We start from the raw sequence: 27,430 nt of genomic DNA on the forward strand, positions 1-27,430 counted from the left end.
TACCTTCTTGTCCATCCAAAAAAATATAGTTACACCAAATTATACCCCTTTAGAAGCCATTCACTTTTTGTCTGAACTATTTTTTCATACAGTGGACACCCTGCGTATTACTACATTATACATATTTATATTTACGTATTATATTACAGTATATAATTAATCATTCTTATTTATTAATATTATTAGTTATTATTTATTACATCACATATTGTACATACTATATATATATACTACACTATACTATATATCTATTATATATATTAGGTTGTTCCAAAAGTTTCTTTCGTTTTATTTGTTTATTTTATATTATTTTATTGAATTATGTATGATCCATTTTGTAGTACTAAAATTTGTATTTGTATAATTTTTTTTAGTACTAAATAGATCATATATAATTCAGGAAAATAATATAAAAGAAAAATGTTGTGCATCCATTATTTTTTCATAAAACAAAAAAAACTTTTAGTACAATTTAATATGATTATATATATTATTATTATTAATACATTTATATATATGTTATATTATATATGTACATCTTATATATATGATATATTATATAATTATATTATATTTAATACTTTATATCTATTAATATATTATATTTATTACATATTCATATAATTGTATTATATATATATTTTATATATATAATATACATATTATTTTATATTTTCATGCAGCGTAGTTGCAAGAAGTTGGAAGCGAATCAACCATGGTGTATGCGTCGAATCCACGACTAATGAATCGCGTACTCGATGCTGTGGCGCATCTATGTGAGGGGAAAGGATCCACCGCTCGAGATGTCCTCGACTTCCTTCGACAAACTTCCAAGGGCGTCCCGAGGAATTTGACGATGCAGGTGACAGAGGGGTGAACGTAAATTAATTTCCTACGATTCCTAGTGATTCGACATTGTCAATTGAAAATCATACCATTTCTTTACGTTTTTCTCGTTTCTTCTGCTTATTCCAATATTAATTTTCGCAATCGTTAAGAGTTATTTGATTTTTTAAGGGTGGGATGAGTTTCATGGTATATTCATTATGCAAATGATACGATTTAGTAAACGTAACGAAAGACGAATTTTTCCCATTACTCCTAGGATTTCAAACGACTTGAAAAATTTCTAAGATACTTATCGGTGTATCTCTTTTTTTACATAATAGCTAAATTTGAAAATTTAAAGATACGTGGATTTCGATTATGAAATTATTTTTTTCACTTACGCGCAAGTAAATTTGGAACAAGTTGCTCCAAATAATTAATAACTTAAAAATCGAGAAGGGGAGGAGCGATTTGTTCGAGTTTTAACGATCGAAATTTTTTAATCGTCAAACAAATATTTTTAGTATTTTAATCCCTGAAGCTCATCTTTAGCTTTATCTACGGCTCGATTTCTATTTTTAGTCTTTAGTGTTCGCGAAAATTTTCTCTTTGAGAAAATTAAAAATTAGAAATTCTTCGAAATTACGTGTGATAGAAAGGCGAACGATCTATGAAGGGCTGGTTCCACGAATTTACAAGATTTTCACAATGATGCTGTAGTTGGTTGTCAAACAATTCGAAGCGCTCTAAGAATCTTCGAACGTCTTTGACGATCCACCAGACGCCTCGAAGCTTCCATCCTTCGTGGAAGAAGGAGCATTTTCCAGCATTTTCCTTAATGCCGCAACTTCCAACGATTATACATTCGAACAGACAGTGTTTGCTCCTACTTATCTTAATGTTATATTAGTGATATTTAATATCCAATAAAATTCTGCTGGTAAATTATATAATTTCAAAACAATTTCAAGTAGAACGTACAAATAATGAAATTACCAACACTACGATTAGTCACACTTTTGACTGTTTGTTTCTTCACTAAATTTATATACACGATCGCTCATAAGTATGCGGGCACTCTGGTCGATTTGTAATAACAATATGGGAATTTGCGCACACTGTAAAAATTAATGACGAATTAGCAATTAGAAGCAACACTCGCTACCTTTTTATGGAGTCATTACAATATAAATCTAAATTACATATTAATAAACATTGCAATAATATCTTTATTATATTTATAATACATATAAATGCATATATTTGCTATTTAAGTATCACTGGTAGTATTAACATTGAATGTCTTACTATCAGTTTAGAAGAAGCTTCTTGATCTGTCTTATAATTCAAAAATTAAAGAATCTGGAGATAAAGAGTCTGCCAATATTCGTAATTCTACAAATAGCATGTAATTTATTATTTTTACGAGTAGCATGAAAATTACAAATGCTAGTTTTCTCGTTATATACATATTGACTCTCGAAAGTCAATTTAATCGGGTTCTAATATCCTATTATACGTATCTATGATGATTATGGAGAACAAAATTACTGCAGCTTGATTCGACTGTAGTTTTATACCGTGCCGTGAATAATTTTAAACTCGAGCCTATTCTTAGATTTGTCATAATACTGAAACGGAAATTGGCAAAATTGTTGATATAGTTTCATATTGTAATATAAAAGAACAATTTTCTTCTCTCGAAGTTTGGAAGAAATGAAATTTCCTCTTAAAATTGTGTTTTTAACTGTGAAAGAATATAAACTCGATGTTAACTTTGTTACGTTTTCGCTAAATATTTAATGGATTTCCCTTTATTTCTGATTACTTCTATTAATTTGTTAGGTACACTATCTACCAACTTATTTAAAGTTTCCTTTCGAATATTCGCCCATGCGGATTTTATTTCTTTCTTAAGTTCCACGATATTTTCTATAGGCGGCTTATCCTGATCGTAAATCTTTTTTGCTATTGTACAATTCTCCGCAAGTTCTCGATCGGTTTCAGATCGAGACTCAAAGCTAATAATTCTATTCCGAAAACTTTTTTTTTTATTTGGAAGTAGTTTACAATCAATTCTCATTGAGAATTATAAGTGAATTATTCTGGCGTGGCACTATAACGTGAATAATAAATGATTATCGTATGTTTGATTCTAATGTTTAAATCTAGAGGGTAATATCTTTTTAGCCTGCGGATTTGATCCGTCGTGTCAAGTAATTAAGTAACTAATGGGTTTTGGTGGTTGTTAATTCTTGTGTTATATCTATTACTGAATTTGGATATTTCTTCTTTAACTGTAGGTATCTTAAGGTCGCGATGTATTGTTTCGTTGGTAACATACCAAGGTGCATCTATTAAAGATCTTAAAGTTTTTGATTGGAATCGTTGAAGAAATTCTATGTTGGAATTACTCGCTGTTCCCCATAGTTGGTTTCCGAAATCTTGAAACCATTATTTTGTAGTCGCAACTATATGAGTAGGAGCACTGTCTCGTTGAAAAATCGTTTCTCTGTCTATTATTTCGGTTATGAAAGGCAATATTTCGCCATGTAACATCTCCTGACATCCTACGACGTTCGATTAAAAAAAAAAAAATTTCTCTCCACATATCCAGACGCGATCAGTGGTTTCTCAGAAATCTCGAAAAAATAGTACAAGCAATGTGTTTGCGTCTATAATTATTTACAGCACTGTCAAAAATAAGCGGCAATACGGTAAATAATGAAAGTTTACATTATTTAAGCGATAAACGTTGTACCATAACAAGAGCATATTTTTTATGTACGTTGAAAATTTTCGCCTCTGGTATTTACATAGACGCCTTGAAATAGGACTTGGATTACAAATTTTTGGTACTTCCATTATTTTTGTCCTCTCAACTTCTCAATTATAAAACACGAAAATGCGCTCGGCGTTTCCCGCAAGCTTCCCATTTGTCGTTTCTTATGAGAAAAGCTTTCAGGTTCATCGGGCTCTGAAGCACGCGGTGAATGCCGGATTGTTGCGGCATAGAAGTGGTCGTTACAAGGCAGTGTTCACGTTAAATCCAGCTCCGATTAAGCAGTCCGTGAAGGAGAATAACGAACAGAGATCTGCCGATGGGACGAACATATCCGACATACAACAAACGTCTTCGAGAAGTCAATCCAACGACGAAGAGGAAAATAGGTTAATTATTTAACGATCGATTAATTATGATTGAACCCAGGGTCTTTACGTCTTTGAGTTTTTATCACGCTAAACATCGCTACATTATATATTTCGAGAATCGATATATTATAATCAAAATGCGAGCATTCGTGCGTTTATTGGAAATTGAAACGTGCAAAAATAAGATAAAATACAGAATTATGTATAACATATCCAAAATAGAGCACTCGCTATAATATTTAGAAAGTGGAACAAATCAGTATTTAGGTGCAACTTTTTCAGTTGTATTAAGAAAAATGCATGTTTACAAAGATACTCGCAATCTAACTCAAATCGACGAATGTAATTTGCGGTAACTTCTATCACTATTTTTCAATTGTTATTTACCACGCTATCTAATCGATACGCGATGAACGTGTTTATTTCTTAGATCACGCGAGAGAAAGTATCTTGGATAGCAAGAACTTTTGTCCTCTGTACTTTAATAGCATGCTCAATCGCGTTTCATTATAACTTTCTATGATTCCCTGTGACTAGTGAGACTATGATCCAATTAATATCAGTTGGATAATATAGTTACGTAAGTTCTCGTCTTCGTAAAACGATGTTAAACGCAGACGTCACGCGGAGCAGAATGTCAACTTGTCCCTTTACGTAGGTAATCGTTAAATTGACACAATCCTTGAGCAGTTATACTTTGCTCTAAACACTTTGAGCAATTAATCTCTACAACCTTAAAAATATGTATATTCTATAGTAAATCTAAGAAATATGTATATTCTATATATTTGCGTATTTTCATCGAAAATTAAAAAATGTTAGGATGAGATGATCAATATCTCGAGTAAATAAATTAAACCTTAGACTAACATTAACGCTTAGATTAATTCCCAGTAATTTTAAATCAGTTCACATTTTCTCCATATATTTCTTGAAATTTTGCTTCCCTTAAGAACGATTAAGGTAACGCGTAGCAATAAAAAGCTATTTGACGATATTCTAGAAACTTGGGAGAGTATTGAAGAATTTTGAGCGGCTTTTTTAAACTCTACATAAAACAGAAACTCAAAAAATTGGGGCGATTAATAATGCAACAAGGTTGATATAGTTCAACAAATTTTTAGTACTATACGGATTAGAATAACATTGGTAATAACATTATATGGATTTAATTGTCGGAGTAAAGTGTTAAATCATAAGTTTCCAACGTCTGAATTTATAGATGTTAGATAACAAAATGTATAATTGCTTTCGAACTGCTCATAGAGTCTTTGGAAATTCTAGATTAAATGTTTGCCAACTACTTGCGGAACTGTGTTTTCTGCACAGTGCGGTGGTTAAAACTGTAATTCGTTATAACGATATGAGGAGAAAAGGCGTTTTTAACGCGAGCTTGAATAATTTTTCGTGATTTCGTTAAAATATAATACTATAATAATAAAAGAATTAGATAATGAAAATATTTTGATGAGACGTGATAGAAAGAACAACTACTTTGCAGAGAGAAAATAGAAAAATAAAAAAAAAGACACTGTTCAATAACTATTCTGTCAATATCATGATACTCCCATTCCGGAAAACTTTAGATCAGTTGAAAATCGGTTAATCATTCTATGCATTGCTCCATACAATTTTCGCTTTACCCGAAAAGTCATATTTCTGAATGCGACTGCAGCTTTAAAAGCACTTGCATTCCAAGGAAGACGTATAAATACATATCTCCCGTTCTTACAGGAAAAGGCATTTTCCACTTCTATAGAAAGTTTTATAGATTTAAAAAAAATTGTATTTCAAAGACCACGTAGAAGTGTATATATCCTTCAGCCCTATAGAAAAGGACATTCGCTATTTTTATAAGAAATTTTATAGATTTAAAAAAGGTGTTTTCTATAGAACTCATCGAATATGTATCCCTTTTTCTGATTGAAAGAACATCCTCTATTTCTTTTATAAGACTTACGCAGATTCTTGCAGATAAGAATATCCTCTATTTCTAGACAAGGTTTTATAGATTTTAAAGCCCAGTGCGCGCGTTTCAAAAAATACGCACAAACACGTGCTTCTCATTCTCGTAGAAAAGTATATTCTCCATTTTTATAAGGAATGATTTTTTCCATTTTCAAACGTCAGAGAAATAAAAGTATTCCACTATACCAGAAAATAGTTACTTCCACTGATTCATATTGCGTTTCATCTCAAACGTTCATAGGTAAACGTATTTTTTCACGTTCTGTTGCTATACCGGATCGTTTAAGCGTTCGAGCTTAATTTTCACACTGTTGCAGGATTTGGAAAAAACTTGAAATACTTGTCAAAATCTTTGTAACATTATACGATTGTTCCTTATCTTACATAGATACAATTATTACATACAATTATTCCTTCGCTAGATTCCTGAAGTATTTGACTTTTTCCCATCGAAACAAAATGTTTGTTCGAAGGAATTTTCAAGGCAAAAGTTTTACTTGAACCATCAACGACTCGGCTTGTCTACGCAGGATTAAGTTTAAGAATCTAATATATAACGAATATAATAAGGAATGAATAATATAACGATGGAAATTAATCGTTTAAGAGAGAAACGCAGGAGGCCACGCGGCGAGAAAAGACGAAGACGCAGCGATAGTCAGAAAAGACGAAAACGTCGCAGCAGATCCAGGAAACGCGACGAGCCAAAGCACATCGGAGAGATACGAAAGCACAAGTATAAAGAAAAGGGGGAAAGTGTTCGGTCACCACGACACAAGATCTCGAACAGCAGGCTTGAAGCAGATATTGGAAACACGTCGGGTTCGCCTAATCGTAAAAGAACCAAGACGAAGCGAAGGGATCCAAGTAACTACAGCGATTTGTCGGACTGTAGCGAATACGAGGATAGAAAGGCCAAAGGTAAAAACTACATACAATGCTACTTACAAATACCCAGACACTTTGGCCGACTCGGAGCAGCAATATACGAAAACTAAATATAATTAGAGTAAACTGACTATAAATAAAAGATTAATCTTATGGAATGTTATGCAATTTGCGAGTTATTAAATCGTGAAACACGATGCACGAAATTACCGATGTTAGAATAATTGGTAATTAACCGTGATTAGCAAAATTTATGTAATTCATATTTTTATTATCTGCTATTTGCTTTTTTTCTGCAATTTGATGTTTTTGCTATTTATATTTTGACAAGAGTTATCTTATATTCTGATAAGAGTCCATCTCGATATCGTGCTCGTCTGAAGACAAAGGACTTTTCGAATAAAAGAAACCGGATAAAAGGGAGAAAAATCGAAACCGCAACATTTTTACTTGCAGGCTACTTAAGTGCACTCAAAGCAAAATCTCCGAGATGCTTTTACTAATTTCTCGTTGTATTGCTCCTCTTTATGGATATACAGCGTAAACCTCTAAAGATGGGTATAAAAGTTTCAATCTTACGTAAAATGTGATAAAAAAATAATATAGATAAAACGAAACCTTCCATCTTCTTCCAGTCGGCACGGTACAGCTTTGCTTACAAAATTGAATTTTTATGTACGCGTATCACGTTCGCTGGAGATTCGTACCTTTTATATCTTCGGTATCAAGTTGATGGTTAATTGAAATGAAATGAACAATAAACAATCTTCTGTTATTGAACGATACGTTTAATAACAAAGTCCTTGAATAAAAAACACTTTACCTCGAGTTACAATAACAACGCTCGCGTTTACTACGCGCAGTCCTCTTTGTAGGTTCTCTATGTATTAATTGATTTCATTTCAATTGACTTCTACCAAAATATCGATATCTGGCTGAATGTCCCTTCCCTTTGGTCCCTTTTCAGCCGTTGCTTTCTTCGTTTTTTAAAGCCTTTGAGTTTACGGCTAAGTTTAGGGCCTCTTCTCTAGGGGAAAAGAACGATTTGTCTCGCGTAGACTTTCTCTATATTTAGACGCCGAGGACATTTTTCAGAGCTTGGCGAAATTAAACCTCTGCTCGCCTATTGTGTCTCATTGAGCTCATTGTCAGAAGACTGGCGACTATAATACTTGATTCAATTTGTGGCATAAGGGCAGATGTGAATGACAAATGATAAAGAACCCGCTTTTTTTGTTGCAACAAAAAGTCGTAGTGACAAATGACAGAGATTTTGTTCTCTTTTCTGTCCTGACTTATTTTGTCAACAGGTGTTACACGAACTCTGATACGATTAAGCGAAAAGAGTTGTATAAATTATTTTGCAGCGAGGAGGAGAAACTCGATGTGTCCAGAATCCAGTCACGATGGATTTGACAAACAATATAGGAGATCGATATCGCGGCATCGCAGCCCTCAAAAACAACAATCGCAGCAATTAAATATGAAATATTCCAACGACGACAACGAAGCAAGTAAATTGAATGTCAACGAGGAAGGAAACGACGAAGCAGATCAGGAAGAAGGGAAAGAAGAAGAAGAGCCTAATAACAGCGGAAGTGGTAGCACGTTGTGAAATCGTGTGAAATTATGTCAGACAACGAGGACTATCTGTCACGTCTTTCGTGTCTTACATTAACATTATGCAAAATTTTTTATAATAATCCGTTCTTTTTGTAAAACTTTGTAGGATCGTGTCCGGGAAATTAAATGTATCATTTTAGTAAACAACTCTGGACAAGGGTAACGTTATTAATAACGCTGCAAATGTTTCAGCATTATTCATATTCTTACAAGCATTATCGAAGGATACGCTTCAGCTTCCAAGTGTGGTATCATGGAATTTAGTGAAATTATAATTTCTTCAAGTTGTAACATGCTATTGCTCTCTATTTCACAACTCTCGTAAGCTTAACTTAATATGATCTATTTAACATAATACGATCCTTTTCATACGCGCGTTCTCTTGATTCAATCGTATCGAATTTTTATAAATTTTTATAAAAAAAGCTACGGATTTTTATGCGTGTATAAAAAATTTGAAAGTGCGAAATTACACAGAAATGAATTAAAAAAAAAATACATCAGATGTAGGTAAAATAATTTTTTTTACCGAGACTCCACTTTTTTAACTATATTCTCGAAAATACAAATTTGCATAAAGATCTGCACTCTGCCTCTAAATCTCACACAGACAATACACGTTGTTGCCACGTGTGATCAAATTTTTACGCGGTGCTATGCATGATGATTCCCCGTATAAGTACATTGCTCGAACCACACTTCGCTCGCAAACGATATTTCAGCGTAAACATCTATTCACAGGTTTTAATCATTCGTCATCCATGCAATTTTTCACTCCCTTGGTACTTTATTTCACGGTTGCCACGATCTATCATTGAGATTTTGCATCAAAAAAGGGAACCCTTATCCACGACATGGATTGTATCATCAAAAGGATATTCCTAACTCAGGAGCAGTAAAGAAGCCTCGAAGCAAAACATTTTTCAACGTAGTCGCATGGCTAAAGCTTTCTGGTGTTTATCGGTTTAGCCAATGGCGCTTTTCTTACTGCGGAAGTTCCCTTCGATACGAGGTCGTACGGTTTCCAACACATTCTTTTTCTCCTGTATAGATCGTATCTCGTTAGTTTTTCAAAGCATCGTTAGACGAAACACGTGTAATCTGCGCTCGAGTATGTTTCAAAATAGTACGACTTGATTTATTTATTAAGAGTTATTAATAATTAATAACGACGTGTAGAACTTTCTTCTGTGAATTAAATTTGAATATTATCGCGACATTTTGTTGATTGAGAGATTAATTATTATGTTATTCGTATCAATTATATTACAGAGTTTTGCGTATATGTTAAATTAATATTTTCGTGAAAAATTATTCAAATCACTGTCAGGCAGATTTTCGATAACTATGTAATGAGATCGATAAATAATGATAAATTGGGAAGGTTTCAATTTTGATCCGGTATATTAATCAACCGAAATATAATGAATAATGTATTTCCTTGTCATCGTTACTAATGGCTAATGCTTTGATTTGCATTTATTTGGAACTATGTTACAAATCTAAAACTAATCGATATAGCTCCAATAAAACGGTCGTACGAGGATTATTAATCGGTTGAAATTACGTACTATTAAATTATTATAGGCGAACTTATTTCACTGTAACGTATATACTAAAAGTATCGTAAACAGATGTTATGCTCGTGTAAACTAAAAAAAGTAAAATTGTAAAGTATATCAAAAGTAAGTTGGATGATGCAAATTGCATAATATTATTCCCACCATTCATCTGTAATTTATTCGAGTCACTCCATTTCTTCCTGCAATTTTTCAGCCGATTAAATTGTAAGTTAAAGCAGAAAATATGCTCCACGATTCTTTTCCCGCGTAGCAGATTTATAAAATTATAAAATTTACAAATAATCTAATTCATACATCTTTTACGAACAAATTCATAGACAAAACTAATCCACACATATTTCTTTTTTATATTACAAACGGAACGAATCTGTACATACAAATCTTTGAAACTTCAATTATTATACTTTTAATTGTACAACCGCTAACAAATATTATTCGAACAGGCTTCTCAAATCTCTTGTCATAATGATTCGCATATTATACGAACTCTCCATTATAACGCTTTAATCTCCAATGCGAGAATATAGGTCAAAGAAGGAAAATTTTTTAACCAACTCGTATAATACCACTCGCTCTTAAAAACGAACCAAACAATGCAATTTCGAAATCTCGCGTCTTTACTTTGACTAAACCAATTCAACCAGCTGTCCATGCAAAAATTCCCATATATGTACAGAGTCTATCTTCTCTCTTGTTATTACGTGAAACTGTTGTTCGAGGGCATATAGATCGTTTCATAATATACAAGCATAAAATACAAAATCTGCGATTGAGGTGTACACATGTAACATTTGTTGTGTTAGTTGATATTATTCCTGGTTTATAATCACATGCAGGTATATGTCCATCACGTTCAGAAAGCTAAAATATTGGACCAGCACAGTCTACGAATTTAAAAATCGTACATCCTTATGGAAGCTTTTAAATATATTATTTATTAAAGATTTACTATTTTTAGATTTACTACCTTTTACCTATAATTACTACTTTTTTTTACTATATTTGATACATTGCTCATATTTATTTAAAGATTCTTTTTAATCTATTTAATACTACAGTTCTATTGTATTTACTACTTGTTAGGGATTTTTCGTTTTCAGAATAATATTTTAATATTGAATAATAATATTGTACTTTTCTACGGGTTCATTTCGACAGTTTATTGATTCGTATAAAGATTTTTATTAATCCATAGAAATTTCGTTCATAAAATGATTACGTAAATAGTTGCTATATTATTTGTTTGCTATATTCATTTTGAACATAATTATTTGGAACTAGATGCATTTAAGATTTTTAGTACAACTTCGGTATCACAACGCGAGTTGTTGTAAGAAATTTCATTTCTACAATAAATCTCACCGCATCTAATTGTGCTCTTTACATGTCGGAAAACTTTGTCAGAATTTCCAACGGTTTCATTCGCTTTTATAGACTGCCTTCGTAACTTTATTGGCCACTCAGAGTCATAATTCAGTTAATAAAAGGCCTTTATAAGAAACAAAGTGATTATAAAGTTGTGATGTTCTGACAGGTTTTTAAGCCTTTTAATATAAAAAATAGTACGTTACTTGTTTATAATATCTTTTCTACAATAAAGAATCAGTCACACTGAAACGAAACAAAAAAATTGTCGATAATTTAATTTATCTATATAATTTCGTACTATTATTATTTTTGATAAACGATCGAAGACTTCTCGTAAACAACCACTGTAAGTGCTAAACATCAAATTTTTTACGAGCGAGAAAATACTTCACTGATTTAACATTATCTTCGCAAGTTGAATTGTTTTGATTATTATAAAATCTTAAGTGTACAATAATCCAAAAGAAAAGCTTTCCATTTTTTGCACTAATATAGTCGAAATTCATCAGAAAAAGAATCGCAATTGTGGAAGAGCTTATATGTGCTACAGCTTAGTTGCAGAGAAAACATCGATCCTCTTTGTCTCTAAATAACGTGTGTGAAACACAAAAAAATACATTTATTTAATAAAATAAATATAATTAATCATATATTTCAAACACTTTTTATTTTTCTTACGAAAGTGCATTTTATAATGTTCCCAGTAATAACTATAGGATTGGTCATATTTAGTGACCATGTGTTTGAACATATTTATCGCATAATTACATTTACGTTGTTTTACACGGAGACAATGTTAGATGTACCAGTGGCATCTTTCAACTATTAGTAATTATTATATTAAGTAGTATTATATTAGTAATTATTATATTATTATATTAAGCTATTAGTAATTATTTACAAATGAAAGTTGCTATTAAATTCTGTACTACGATATTCCTATTGGCATATAAGACATTACACGACAAGATTTTTAAATTTTTGCACTTACGTTATCGTCTACAAGAAATCTTCGATTAGTGTCTATAACTACTAACGATCAATCGTATATAGCGTTGGCTGTTGTTGTTATAGTTATAGCTATTAACTAGAAGCAACTAAATGGTTCTGTATAAACTCACATTACTAATTACTGGCGCACTGCATAGAAATTATTTCGACGCGTTTTTTCAGAAAATATTCTTTTACGAATAACGATACCAGCCGAGAATCAATGTTTTATTACATTAACATTTTATGTATTACACGTATTAACACATTTTGCTATATCATATTTATTAATACTAGATAATCAAAGAGTCTCATGACGTATAAAAACTGGGTATAATAAAAAGTTTTCATAGTTGTTCGGAAGATACTAGTAATTATTATAAAAATATTAAAAGATGGAACGTTATCCTTCTAAAGACAAAGACGAATGAACCTACTTTGAAAAAATTCTTTGTCATAAAATGGTCGCCTTTCTACACGTAGTTTTTCTAGTGCAAATTTATCTCGCTCAGACAATATCAAGATACATACTAAGTATTTACCGAAGCACCCTATATATTTACGGTATCGAGGCTTTCACGCGATTAGATTTATCGTCGTTGTTAAAGTGATATCACAACCCATATTGGCACCGAACTGTCAGTATTTATTTGTCACGTTTTCACGCACGTTGTTACCGCCATCGTCGCTCTGAATTCGTTTTTTCCAGTCTTTCTCATGATATCTTTCGATAGCGTTCTATGATGCTCATTCTACCGAGAAATGCATTTATACAAATTGTGAAATATTTATAAATTAAATGAGAAATCCATTCTAAGTATCACTATTTATTTATTAACTTAAAGTCAGTTCCACCTTTAAAATATAAGAGCAAAAAAGAAATTAACGAGTAATAGACAGCAATAATATAAATAAAGACAGTAAAATATAAAAATTGTAAAGACAGAGAAACGCGAAGCGAACAATGACGAGATATATAACGTGAACAGAAAGCGAGAATTTTATGACTCGTTAGAAATGAATACAATTCAATTTTAATGCTACAAATTATGTCGTTACAACTAGTAGTTATCGACGTTCGTTAATATTACCATTCGACTCATGCTTATAAACTTCCACCTGAATCTATTATACATAATCCGCGGTACGATTTGTTACGAATAATTACAAGATACATAAAGTACACATCTACAAACACAGTGGCTATGAAAAGTTTCAAATCGTCCATAAAGAAACATGAAGAAACAAATGAAAGTTCATGAAAAAGTCGTTTATGGATGTAAAATGTTTATCTTCGAGAAATTCTCTCAAAAGATTAATGCGTACATTAAAGGGCAAGAAAGTAACAGGTGCATTAAGCTTTCACTTTGTACTTTATATCAACAACTGTATCAGCTAAAAACACTAAAAGTAGTTTCTTTTGAATTAAACACGAAGTTTTACAGAGTGGTTAATAAAGATCTCCTTTATTTCGATTTGCATACAGCACGAAAATGACACTATGGCCGATCTAATTTCGTGTCAAATTTCTTGGAATCCAGAATCCTCACACTACTTCTAAACTAAATTAGCAGTCCAACAAATGGTTCTGTGACCGCACAAAAGTCTAATTTATCTGAAACACATCAAATTCTTTCAATAAAATTTTGATTCTTCGATATAAAAGAAAATCATAGAATCGTGTCATTTTCGCCAATGAATGGCTTACAATTGGCGGTAGATGCGACGTGAAAATATGTAAAGCTTATAATTGAAACGAAGAAATGGAAAGAAACCGAACAGAATTATTGTATACGTAAACTACGATCTCATCACAATTTCTAATTATGTTACAACGGAATCAAGAGCCTCGATTACGATGCAAACGAAACATCGACTTCGTTAAGCCTCGCAATCTCGAGTGATATTATTACAAACCGTTTGTTACAAAATAACACCACGGTTGCAGGAAACTGCGCGGCTGCCGTTTCCATTCGAAATGGCCGGCTTTAACGTCGAGAGCTTGCTAATATCGAGCAAAACATCACAGATGGGTCAACGAGAAATTACATCGCACCCCCGTGAACACAGGAGCCGCGATATTCGGCCGGCACACGATTCTCGAGGAAACGAAATCTGCCATCGTCGACAAGGTCTCTCGCCATGAAAACGTCCCGGGTAAATAATGATACTGACACTCTTCTCACTTTTCAAGGGTGCCAGGACTTTATCGCGACCTCTCCAGTGGCTTTTGTGTTTTCGCGATAGTCGCTGCACGATTCCGTAACCGTGAGACGGTTTTTCCGGACGAGAATAAAGCGTTTGAAAGCGAAGTTTCTTCGAAAAAGAGCGTCACGGCATCCGAGATTTCTCTTCTTATTTTGTATTATTTTCTATGTTTTCTCCTCTGCATTTTTTCTATTTCACATTTTTCTAACATGTTTTCAGACTTTTTCAGCGATGAGTTGGTCATTGGGTTTCGTTTTACTCATTGGGACAACGCATAGAAGGGCGTGTGATACCTTGATCGGAAGCTCGTCTCTAAAAAATTACAACTATGATGGTCCGAAACTCACAGTTCACGAGATTGTATCGAGAAAAATATATTAATATTACTAATACATTGCATCTTGCCTAGATATACATACGTGACTGCATGCGCAACACGGTCGTGGCGATAGTCGCTTCGCTCGTAACAGGCCACCTAAACGACACGGTCGGAAAGTAAAGGATAACCCAAACCTATATAATCCTATATCTACGTGCAAACTATAAATTATAAATAGTTCGTCGACCGGCGAGCGAAGCGACTATCGCGTCGTCTGCATCTCTGTACGCAGTCGCATACATGTATGCACAGGTAGAACGTAATGTACATAGTAGTAATAGAATTTTGTTAATATCTCGAAAACTACGAGTATGCTGCACTTCGGACCACCATATACAACGAAATCTGCATCTTAAGGCATAAGCTTCCAGTGAAGGTATCACGTGCCCTTTTACTCGTTTTGCCCAATAACCAAAGCCGTGTTCGGTCATTGCAACAATTGATAGCAGAATATATTTTGCAGCGTGTTTTCCTTCGAAGAATAGTCTTACGGTGTTCGAGATTTCTTTCTGCAGCGATTTTTTATATTCCATATCTTTTCACGTTACTATCTAGCAATTTTGTAAGCTGTTTTGGTATTTTCTTGGAAAATAAGTTGGTCATTGTAACAATTGATAACAGAATATCTTTATTTTAAGCACGTTTTCCTTCGAAGAGCAACCTCGGCGTCCGAGATTTCCTTTCGTATTTCTAATTTTCCATACTTTTTACACAGTTTTTTAATATGTTTTACTTCTAACAAAAGGGTGAGCGTCGAGGTATTGGAGATTTGCTTCGATAGCAATGTTTTGTTTACTTTTCTTTAATTGTTTAAAATATAGAAAAGATTTTTCAGCAAGAGAGGCAAACTTTTATGACAAAAGTTTCTAATCAGCCTGGGAATAAATTGCATCTTCGTTTCGTTCACGCAAAATCAGATTGCCGATACATTGTGTATGTTTCACGTATTGACAAACATCGAGTTTACTGAAAAGATCGGCTGAACAAACGATTGAAAAGCCTGTGGATGGTGATGAACAACATAATTATCGATTCGACGATGAAAACTGGTTGATTGAACCGAACGATTGAAAATGTGATTCGACGTTGTACGGTATAATAGAAATTAATATGAATCGATATTAGTATTAACAATTTTATAATTAATACTAATAATGATGTAATACTATGATAATTCTTAAAGTACTTAATTTATTTCCCACATATGATTTTTTAATTGAATATTATCGATATCCAATTAAATTTCTAATTAAATATTATCGATATCTGATTGAATTTTTAATTGAATATCTTTATTTTTTTTTTTTTTTTTTTAAGTATAACTTTAGTAATTTTCCGTAGAAATTATGATCATGAGTGGTATGTTTGAATTTCAATTTAATAAACTGAAATTTTAAAGTACGTAATATTTCCTTTTCTTATTATCGTATATCGATGCAATATTTTTAATTTTATTCGAGTAAACATTCTTCGCGAAATATAATTTCTAAGAATTCATGATCTTATTTTAGTGATTCTTTTCTTGCAAAAAAGTTTTTTTAAGAAATTTCTCCAAGGAAAGATTTCACGAGTGACGTTTTTATACGGGAAATGCGTCGCAATATATTTTATTCGGTAGATCTTTTCATCTATTTCATTCAGATAAGAAGATAATTTCTTTCAAAATTTGTTTTTTAAATTATCTTTAAACTATTCCAAGTAATTTAAAGCATTTTCTTTATTAACAAAGGTAACCATCCATGTATGGCAGAAACGTATAAAATCTTCCTTCGTGCAAATTAAATTGCTAAATATATACGGCACTGAATTACGAAAAATATAATAAAATATAATTATAAGCGCGAATATTATGTTAATTTAATTTTTCGACATAAAAAGATAGATTGTTTCTCCTAAAAAGAAGCACGTTAACTTCTTCTAATTTCGCTGCGAAAGCTACAAATTTCGCGTGTAAAAACGACTGCTATAAATGTTCATTAACGCAATTATCACGTTATTTCGCTTCGCGAGAATTATATACCAACTCTCTCATTCATCTAGCAAAGATCATCTCTATTAAGTCTCATTTAGATATCGTTCTATCTACAAGCTTCTTTTCACCGTAACGAAACTGCTTACCTCCTCGTACTTCTTGTCACATTTTCTCTTCAAGCGTTACCGGAGCGCGTGTACATAATAAAAGTACGATTCGTTGAATAACTAACGTTCCATAGCATGTGAAACCAATTTACGAACATCAAGCGTAAGTTTATACGATGTCGTACGAAAAGATCTTTAAACGAATTTCTTGGAAAAAGATCCATCCCAAGAAATAATTTCTCCTCTGGCGCAATATCTTTCCCATCTTTTACTAAACTCGGATGTGAAAAGTTAAGGAACGTATTTCTTCAAGAAATGAATTATAGATTTGTATTTTCCAGATATCACACGTATTTATTACGTTATATTTACTATTATTTAAAATGAATTATAACGTTACTAAGATCACGTATCAAGCATTGGTTTTATAAAGTTTACGTTAACGTGAAATTTTCTATTTGTTTTTACGAATATCATATGCTTGTATGTCTAGTCAGCTCTTCATTTGTTTCTCTAATTTATCTTTTGATTGGAATTTAATGAAAAAACCAATGAATGAGTACATCTTTCTCAACGAGTTTTGTTGTTGCAATATCATTTTGATAACATCCAATTATTTTATTTCACATCAGTAAATAATTAGCAATATTACGTATTTTTTCTAATCCAACTTGAGCAAGGTTGGCAAACCAGTAACTTTGTCGAACGTGTTGACCATAATGATGAAGTAGAAGTATAGCTTATCTCAACTTTCGAAATGTTTCTAAGCTTAGCGAATTAAGACACGCTTCAAACTTTTTGCACTTGCTGTTATGAAAATACGCTTTTCGACCTTTTAAAGTATTCTTAATGAAAGTGGCGAACAACTTTGCCGAAGAAGAGGATAAAGCATAATCTTTGCTACCGCGGATAAAGATGCCTAATTTTTAGATAAACTGACGATTTTTAAGAACTTTTTACTACACTTTCGTGACTTTATTCTTAAGAAAGTGAAGTTTTTTATCGCAATTTTTAGACTTGAATTCCTAAATTCTTAAAGTGGCAAAAATAATTTGCCATTGCGTCTTCTGCAATTCAAGAATGATGTTAAACGATTATTCTGACGTATCAAAAATTAGCACAATACTAAAATAAATATTTGTTCTATACTTATTTTTATCTGTACATATTTCTGCAAAAAGATGCACTTCGAATTTCAATTTATACGCCGTCCATATTAATATTCATAATCATTATTAATATTTCACCTTCAGTTTATAAAATCATATTTCAAAACAAATAACTGCCTAACTTACTTTCAATGAAAACAAGCTTATTTTTATTTCTTATCATTTAAATTCTTAATAAAGCACGATGTAACATTTACTTTTATCATCCAATTATTTTATCTCGCGTCAGTAAATAATTATCATTATTACACGTCTCAGTTTCATTTGTCTCCGACTTGCACCCTCATCATTTTTCTCGGAAAAGAATCGCAGATATTAAACACACGAAGAAAGAACAAATTCATTGCAAGAAAGAAAAAAACAAAAATTAATTTTCAAACTAAATTTCAATAGAAACTAATGTTATGTTGCCGAACCAAAAATTACACCCACGAGCAAGGTACAAAGAGAGTGTTAAAAATTCTCACCGAAGATCAAACGATTCTGATTGCACGTCGTTCGATTTGTAAAATTTGTTGTCAAAATAAAGTAAGAAACGAATCGTCAAGATACAAAAGATACTCGAACAACTACGATAAAAAATTCAAAATACACAAGCAGCAACGAATATCACAAAAAAATTAAACGAGTAAGACTTTCGATTATTAAAAACCTCATTTCTCTTCCCTTTCTTTTTCAAAAAAAAATTGCTGATTCTTTTCAAGTGAAATTTAATATATAAACGTCGATCTTGACTTTGGTTCGTGTCACTGGTTTCTTTGAAACGAAACTGAAGCTAAGTTTATTAGTAAACTGCATATTAAAAGAACGATATTTTTCACAAACTCACCTATTATTACGCTCGATGAAAAAACGCTGGAATCTCCATAATGAACTCGTATCGAAGATAAGCGTCTCGTTCGTCACATGGTCGTCGAAACAGTATGTACGACCGATGGTCACGAACGGATCCAGATGTCCCAAATTGATCGCATCGCGGAGAATCCGTGGTTCGATTTGATCGGCGAGTCAACACAACAAGATCACGGTCAAATATGAAAACATCGTCGACGATGGTGAACACGAACTTTGCAAAGAGACGAGAAGCACGTGGCGAAGCCACGACGCGTACTGGCTGCCTCGTACAGGACAGCTGACGAGGGGTGGCAACTCGGCGTTTGCCACCCTGCGCTTTCCCTCTTACTCTCTCGCTGATGCTCCGCATCGCTATGTATGTGTAGCTCTCATTGCCCGATCCCCCACCAGTTTCCCAAAATTGATCAGATCGATGATCTATCGATGGACTCTGTTTTTCTCTTCTTTCTCTTCTTTCGAGATTTTCCATCTTGATAAAGTGCGAGACCTGAAATTTTTTAAATGGAAGCGTTATCGTTAGCAGATGTAGGACGTAACAGAGTTCCGTTTTCAATACGTTGTTTTCAATGTTGTTTTCTGTACGTGATCGAACTAAATACTAAAAGGTAATTTGACGTTAGACGATAGATCAAAAAGGGAAAAATACGTGTTTAAGATTTTTCCTTTAAAAACGATTGTTTAGACGATACATAATTTATTTGGCCAGACATGTTATTTCGAACGAACGAAAATGCGAAAAATTTTATGCGACCTGTTTCGCGGTTATATTACAATTTTCGATACACCTCGTGCATATGCGATATACTTAGATACTGCCACTCTAAAGGAATCTCCTCGTCTCGCTCATCGAAGAAATACTTTTCAAAGTTTAAAAGTTGAATATCGAGCGAAATTTGAGGAATGGTACGCACGTGCTAAGTTTGAAGCTAACGTGTAGATATCATTCCTTGCATTTTCTCCTATATTCGATTGCTTGAAATCATATTGGAGAAGAAGAAGTTTTCTAGTATAATTCACGTTCATGGCATATTTTAATCGATCGATAATACGAACAGAAAATATCCGTAAAATAAATCCTGCGTTCTTAACAGGATAGAATTACATTATCCAATACAACGTATACGTATAATATATATTTTATCCAAAGAAAAGAAATAAAAAAGAAATATAGTGTTGATTAATAAAATATAGTAGAACCTCGTTTATCCGAACAATTCTGGGGACAAGACAGTTCGGATGACCTAATAGTTCGGATAATAGGGGCTCCCTTAGGAGTTTGTATTTCTGAGGTTGAGTCTGAATTTGTTTGTACACACAAGGTGCGAATAAAGCGAGGTTCTACTGTAATACAATAATATAGTACAATAGAAATATAGGTTAAATTTTATAATAATTAATTACGGTTTGTCCAGGCATCGTGGCATTTGCACGTGAAGTAGTTGAAGTCAACAGAGCTCGAATTCATTGCAACAGAGAAGGAGAGAGAGAGGGAGATTTCCTGGTGAGAGATCCATTGTTGACAGTGCATTAGCAGTCTCCTGCGGTTCTACGGTACTCCATTCAGCAGTGGAGTTTTCTCGATATTCACTCGACAATGGGATTATCGATACCAAACCCGTGAACGGAAGTTATTAAAATCCGACAAACCTCGCCGGAAGGAAGATCGCAGCACGAAATATAAAAAAACATTTCCAAGATTGAGTGCTACCGCTATGCGCATTAAGCAAAATTTCCAATCGATTCTTCGATAATGTCTCAAGTGGACGACGTTTTTCGAGAATGAGGCACGTTTCGCTATTGATTGAAACGCGTCGTTACTATGTATAGCGTATTACAAAAACTTTATAGATCTTACTTTTAATTTATAATTTTGCGTATTTTGGTACTAGTATTTAGCAAAGGGCTAGAACTTGAAAAGATAGAGGGAAAGCTTTGTTAAATCGGATCGAATCATTTTATTATCAAATAAGACGGAAAAGACAAAATTTCGATCGTTTCTCGTCGTAATGGTTATAATATTTTTTCCATTTGAAAATGTCAAACATGACTAAATATTGTAACGATAATAATACTGATTTATTTATGCTTTAAGCCCATAGCCTATTACAAGGAAGATGTTGCGTTCTTATTCCTAGTTTCTTACGCTGTATTATATTTTTACATTGAATTCTTAATTCCTGTATTGTATCCTGATTTTATTTATTGTTATACTAACTTAATCCTTTCTTCATAATTGCAACTAAGAATAAAATTCTGCAAAAATGTCAGCCAGGAAATCAATTAATTCACTTTGTAAATTACTAAGTATCTCTTAGGATTTAGTATATGCTTCGTAAGCATCCTACAAAAATACATACCACACGATAATTTTATAATCATCGTTCATACAAAAGACCTAGATACGATTACGACAAAATAATTTTTATAAGCATATCATGGTTTCGCCGATAATATTATTTCCACTAGTAACACAACGAAGTATAAAGGAACGCGGACACTCGCATCGATTTAAAGCCTCGTTATCGTCTTATTAATGGAGGAGCTAGGGAACCATATTTCTCGAATCGAGGTTGCTAGTGATTACTACTATTTACGTAGCCTTTTTCTCCATCGAAGTACCAGTGAGATCTCAAGGAATTGGTAATTTAATCCGGAAATCGATCTCGCGTCTTTCCTCCACCCTGCCTGATTACAGCCGCGATCGTTCCTGAAGAAATACAGGCAACGATCTCAATTTTTTTCCTCGGTATTTTCATCGTTACGACGGCAACTTAATGGCAGATTTCACCACAAAATCGCGAGGCGTAATTTCCAGACTTTGCCGAGTTCTCAGACGTTTCTCCGAAAGAATCACTTCCAGTGTTACGATTTTACTTTCCCGACGAAATATTTTTCCGTTCGTCATATCGGTAGCGTTTAATAACTTTTTATTTATTCATTTACGATAGTTGTTATCTTATCCTTTATTTTATTTAATTTTATATTCACAATCTGAAAATGGACTTTTACAATATTTTCTGAAACTCACGCATACTTACACGTTTCTTACATTTGGCTTCAGCTCATTTGGCATTCAAAATTCATAACACTAATCCTACTCTTCTATGTATGTATATGTATATTATGACTTAAACTCTCTTAACATATATATCTCTGTAGAAATTATAATTAATATGATTATATATATGATATAATACAAACATGTTTACATTTGATTTATATAGATAGTTAGTTTCTATAACATAGAAAGAGAAATGAATATTATACGTGTCTTCTCTTGTGTGCAAATTATTGGAAATTAAATTTATGGCTGTTTTCGATTTTTGTGGTAATATCGATATTTGGTTTACATAATTTTCTAATGAAAACACGTTCTGCTTTTTAAACACGATCGTTTTCAATAGACAACTGATGCACTTAACTATGTTGAAAAATTTGTACAAATGTTTTATTCATATGTTTACATGCCTATATATATATAAATATATTTATTTATTTATTTATTTATTTATTATATATAAAGAATAGATGACAGATGTTCCAGAAAAGATATCTTCTTTGAATCTTCTTGCATTCCTTATTTGGGTATTTTGATATAAATAGTATTTTTTTACTATATCAAAGAGCATACGATGGAATTTAAATTTAAAATTTTACAATGTAAAAACTACATGTATAGAAAAAAGTAAATTGTATGTCATATCTATCCGTGTCGTTTAGGATTCAGATTGATCTTGACTGGGTACTAAATGGCAGAACTATCTTCCCCTTATCTGTCAGAGGAATGCCTGTAGGATTCATTTACGATTTCGAAGGGATCGCTGAGGAACATCTGCGGGTTCTCGCGAAAAACCATTTCCTTGATAACACGTTTTATACATTTTTTTACTGTTCTTGTTGGTGCTGCTTGATGGATTATAGAGGCCCCCCCTTGCATCATCAGCGATATATTGACAATATAGAACCACATAAGTACACATGTAAATATATAAGTATGTACAGTGCTCTAAGAACGTTCCATTCCTTCACGGCAAACGCGAGAAAACGTTCATACAGATTATAATATCTAAAAGAATCGAACAAACGTCCTTGGAGCATCCTTAGAGCATTCGAGTGTTCGATTTCCGATTCGGCAAGCAATCGTCAAACTTCGAACGAATGCTGGTTTACACTTTCGTTAGCTTTTATCAAATGCTGGTAAAGGGAAAGAAAAGCGAGCAACGTTCGCATAACGTTAGGCTAAGCGCATCGTATTAGTATGAAATTTAAAGAGACTAAAGCAAATCTTTCTAATAGATATACATTAACGTGTCACGCATAATTATATTACTTCAAGAATAATGTCGAGATTAGCGATTTAAAAACCTTTTCTCAATTCCTATAGGCGGAATATTTTTATTCGCGTATTCTATTACGTATACTTTATATGTATGCATACTACGTATGCGTATTACGTATGCACGAATTTAGAAAAAAATTTGTAATTATGAAGAAGCTTCATGAAATATCTATTCTCAAAAATGTATGGACTCTTTGAGTATCCGATAGCGTTAGGCCTCTTTCACACACCGATACATATATCGCGATGTATGATATTATGAAAGCTATTATGAAGGCGATGTATAATTGGTATCCATCATACACATGTCACACATGTGTATCGTTGTGTAAAAAAAGGCTTATTGTATAGCTGCTACTTCTTCGCATAATATAAAAATAAAAATTCTTACATAGAATCTATAAGATTGAGGTCAAGCAAAAGATTACGACAAATGATACACAGAAAGGATATCGCGAAGGACAATTCAACGAAAAGAGACTAAGATAAACGATACACCATAAGGAACAATCAAACATTAAGGACGATTAAACAGAAAAAGATTACGATAAATGATACACGCAAAAGATATCGTGAAGGATAATTTAATGAAAAGAAACTAAGTTGAACGACACACCACAAGGAACAATCAAACGTTAAGAACGATTAAACAAAAAAAAAGAAGAAGAAGATCACGATAAATGATACACAGCGGAGAACAATTAAAACACATTAGGAATTGATGCAGGTTTCACCTGCACCACCTTCGCTATCAAGAGAAAGGTTAGAAGGGAAGAGGAAATAGCCGAAAGGACTTCCAACTTCAATGAATCCTTTCAGCTGGATGCTCGTCGGGCGTGTATTAAATCGGATAAAATCGCGAGATGTGATCATAAAGGTAAAAGGTATTTCGTAGGCAGCGCCCCTACGTATGGGACCTGTACAGGTTTTCGTTTTCACCACGTTTTCGGATCAGCCGCGTGTTCTTCCCAGGTATCGGAAGATCGAGCCGGCCCGTGAAAGCACGATAAAAGATGGATGATGGGAAAGAAGGATGCCAGGGAAACAGCGAGTTAAACGGAGAAACTCCGCATGAAGGGTGCTCCAAGATGGCATCGTCAGCGATATTCAGGAATCTTCTTTGTCCCACCTTAGCCCCTTTGTATCTGTCTCGTTTCCTCTTCCAGCCTGCCTACACTTTGACTTCGACCTCCGTCGCAGATACCCTCTTTTCGCCTTATACCCTCGATAACCTATATTCGGCGTTGCAACCGCGAAACCTCAAGGAAAGAATTTCCCTCTTAACCTGTATACACGCTAACGCCAAGCCCGTTGATTTTCATCGACGGTGGAATGAACCCGGAAATTCTCGAGGAATCATAAAAGGATACCCTGCCCTTTTTATACCGCGCCACCGACGAGAATGACTCTCTTTAAGACAATCGAACCATTTCGATGATGAAATTTACCAAGTCTTTGTTGGGTGAAAGAGGCGGGGAGCAGGGTTTGGGGGAGGATGGAAGCTATTTGAAGGACGTGGATGGGGAAGAGAGCGGAGGAGATAGATTGGTTTTGATAGGTTCGACTGGTATTATGTGGCGAACGTGTGCTTATATAGATCAGTCAGATAGTTATAGAAATTAATAATTGCGTAATTATTCATTTTAATTGAATATCCACGGTACGATGAGTTGATGCATTGTTGTTTTGAGTTACGGTAGAGTAATAGTAGTATTTGGACGAACCGAACGACGGTTTTATGTCAGTTCAACGAGTCGGTGATCGGTGCGTTAACTGTCGAGTATGGGGATTAAATTTTCAACTAAATTTGAATGATACAGCGGAGTGTGAAAGATAAATTCAAGAGATAAGTAGTAGAAAGAACGCCACGATTTTAGAAAAAAGGCTCGTGATTCATAAGAACGATTAACTTGTTAATGGATGTAATTAATGCGCGTATGTGTGTGACTAGAATAAACGAACGTTATCAACGTGGTAATGAAAATTTAGTACAAAATTATTATACACAAATAAGTAGTTCAAGCTTTCCTTTGTCCGCCACTGTATATACACATTCGCATCTCAAACACGGAACGTTATTTTATCACGAACAAACAGATATTCACGCATGTAAAAGAAGAGAAAGAAAAGTCTACTTTGACATTTCGAAATGATCTCTACGAACAGCTTCTTCATTTGTATTCCACGAAACGAGATAAAACGTCGGTGTCTCGAATGAAATTAATCAGTACTCGATCCAGAAGCGGCGGAATGTTGAACGGAAGGTGGGATATACTCGAGATCGTGGAAAAGCATCGAAAGTACTCTGCGAAAGTTCTTAGGTAAAGAGGCTTCAGTCGAGCAAGCTCGCGTTCAGCTCACACTATCTCTCTTCATCGTCCTTCTTTTTTCCTATTTGCTTCTCTTTTTATCTCTACAAGTCGGACCTACACCTACTTGTTACGGGCATTGCTGATTTTTTGCAAGAAGAACGCAAAGAAAAAGAAACAGAAGTTTTAGGCGCTTTTAAGATCTCATAACAGGAACCCGGTTTGCTTCTTTCTTTTTTTCTGAGAAAGTTAAATTATACACTGGCAATCTGAAACGGAAGTCAAGAACAATCTTCAGGGAGCTTTCCTCTGGAAAAGGAGATCAAGCCTTTATAGGAGAAAAGCTAATGATCATACCATTTTTGTTTTTATATTTACAGTCTTTATGAATCGTTCCAATTAACTCTTTTATTCTACCTTCACTAAAATGTTTATTAATTTTTGTATCGATTTTCTTAATTACCTTGTCAGTTTCTAATATCACATATTTCTTTATTTTTTAACGCCTGATACTTCGTTGAAAAAGGTGAAGCATTTAGATAGATTGTGTATCATAACAGTAGGCATAGATCGTTATTGTTATAATCGTAAATACTGTTGTTAATTGTTCATTTATCTGTTATTTGGTGATTGTTTATTACAAGTAGCTGGATTCGTTGCAGCACTGGGATATTTAATTCATAGATTTAACGTCTGTGCGTTTCATCGCCATACTAACATATCTTAACTTACATACATGTGACATCAAATATTTGAATTCGATACTTCCACTTGAGCATCGTGCAAGAAAGATGAGCAAAGACACCGATCTGCGTTCTAAAATTCTTCTTCGAAAACGTTCAATTTTGCCTCAGAGTATTCTCCCGAGATCCACTAAATCTCCGCTGCAGAAAGCTCCGTGTCCGAGATACGCGGAAAAAAGCGACGTTTCTTGCGCTTTTTCTTTCTTCGTTCTTTTGTAATCCCATCGATTTGAGATTTCCAGCAAAATTACAGAAAATAATACACTGTCAAGATATTCAACTGCAGGTACATTCTTGAAGATTAAGAGAAGTAGAATTGGCCAACCGAACATCAAATTCTTCCCCCTTCTATTCTTTTTCCGTTGTATTGTTCGACAGAGAAAGTAGTTGGTCCGATCGATACGAAGCTTTAACGAGCTTCTCACAATCAAGGATAAACTTATACCTCGATTTACCGTAATCTGTCAAGAGGGACTCCACAATTTTCTCAACTCTTCTAGTCGTAATTGGAATGACTGCTATCGAGATACAGTGGTCGGAAAAATTTTTTGGACATCGATGTATCGTAACATTTACATAGATACTGATCGATCAGGACCAAGTATATTAAATCGTAAATTTTAAATCACCTAATGCTAATTTTATGCGACTATGAAAATTCGAGTGAAAATTCTGTGAAAATGAAATATAGAATACGATGAAAAAATATTTCACTGGAGAATAAAGGTATATGCGAATATAAAAGTTATTTAAATTTATCAGTTTCTAGCTCAAAGTTGAAACTCGATAGAACGTATTTAAATTTATCACGAGCTATTTATGTACGTTAATTTCCAAATAAAAAAGATACATTTGAAATTTGATATTTTGATATTCAATTGCAACGCGTATACATATTGCGCTGTACATTGTTAATTCGTTCTAGCGTGTTGAACTGTTTATATTGGA

General features: G+C 33.4%; 2 protein-coding genes across 3 annotated transcripts in view; one reads left to right on the plus strand and one right to left on the minus strand.

Annotated features, from left to right (window-relative positions):
* The window catches only part of Grd (GABA-gated ion channel), a 92,829-nt gene that overhangs the window by 52,930 nt on the left and 12,469 nt on the right, over positions 1-27,430 (minus strand). Inside the window, exon 2 of one of the 2 annotated variants that reach the window (XM_069131786.1) lies at positions 19,066-19,578. The exons of the other annotated variant lie outside the window; for it this stretch is intronic. The gene's annotated coding sequence lies outside the window, so the exon portion shown is untranslated. The remainder of the gene's footprint in view (positions 1-19,065; positions 19,579-27,430) is intronic. 2 annotated transcript variants of the gene reach the window in all.
* On the plus strand, positions 716-8,452 carry LOC138189574 (protein FAM133). The gene is made up of 4 exons (XM_069131601.1): positions 716-862; positions 3,794-3,999; positions 6,557-6,870; positions 8,205-8,452. The coding sequence occupies exons 1-4, from the start codon at positions 716-718 to the stop codon at positions 8,450-8,452; spliced, it is 915 nt and encodes a 304-aa protein (XP_068987702.1).

Source organism: Bombus flavifrons, chromosome 2 (genome assembly GCF_040668555.2).
Source record: "Bombus flavifrons isolate JBK064 chromosome 2, iyBomFlav1_principal, whole genome shotgun sequence".
In the NCBI taxonomy this organism is placed as follows: Eukaryota; Metazoa; Arthropoda; class Insecta; order Hymenoptera; family Apidae; genus Bombus; species Bombus flavifrons.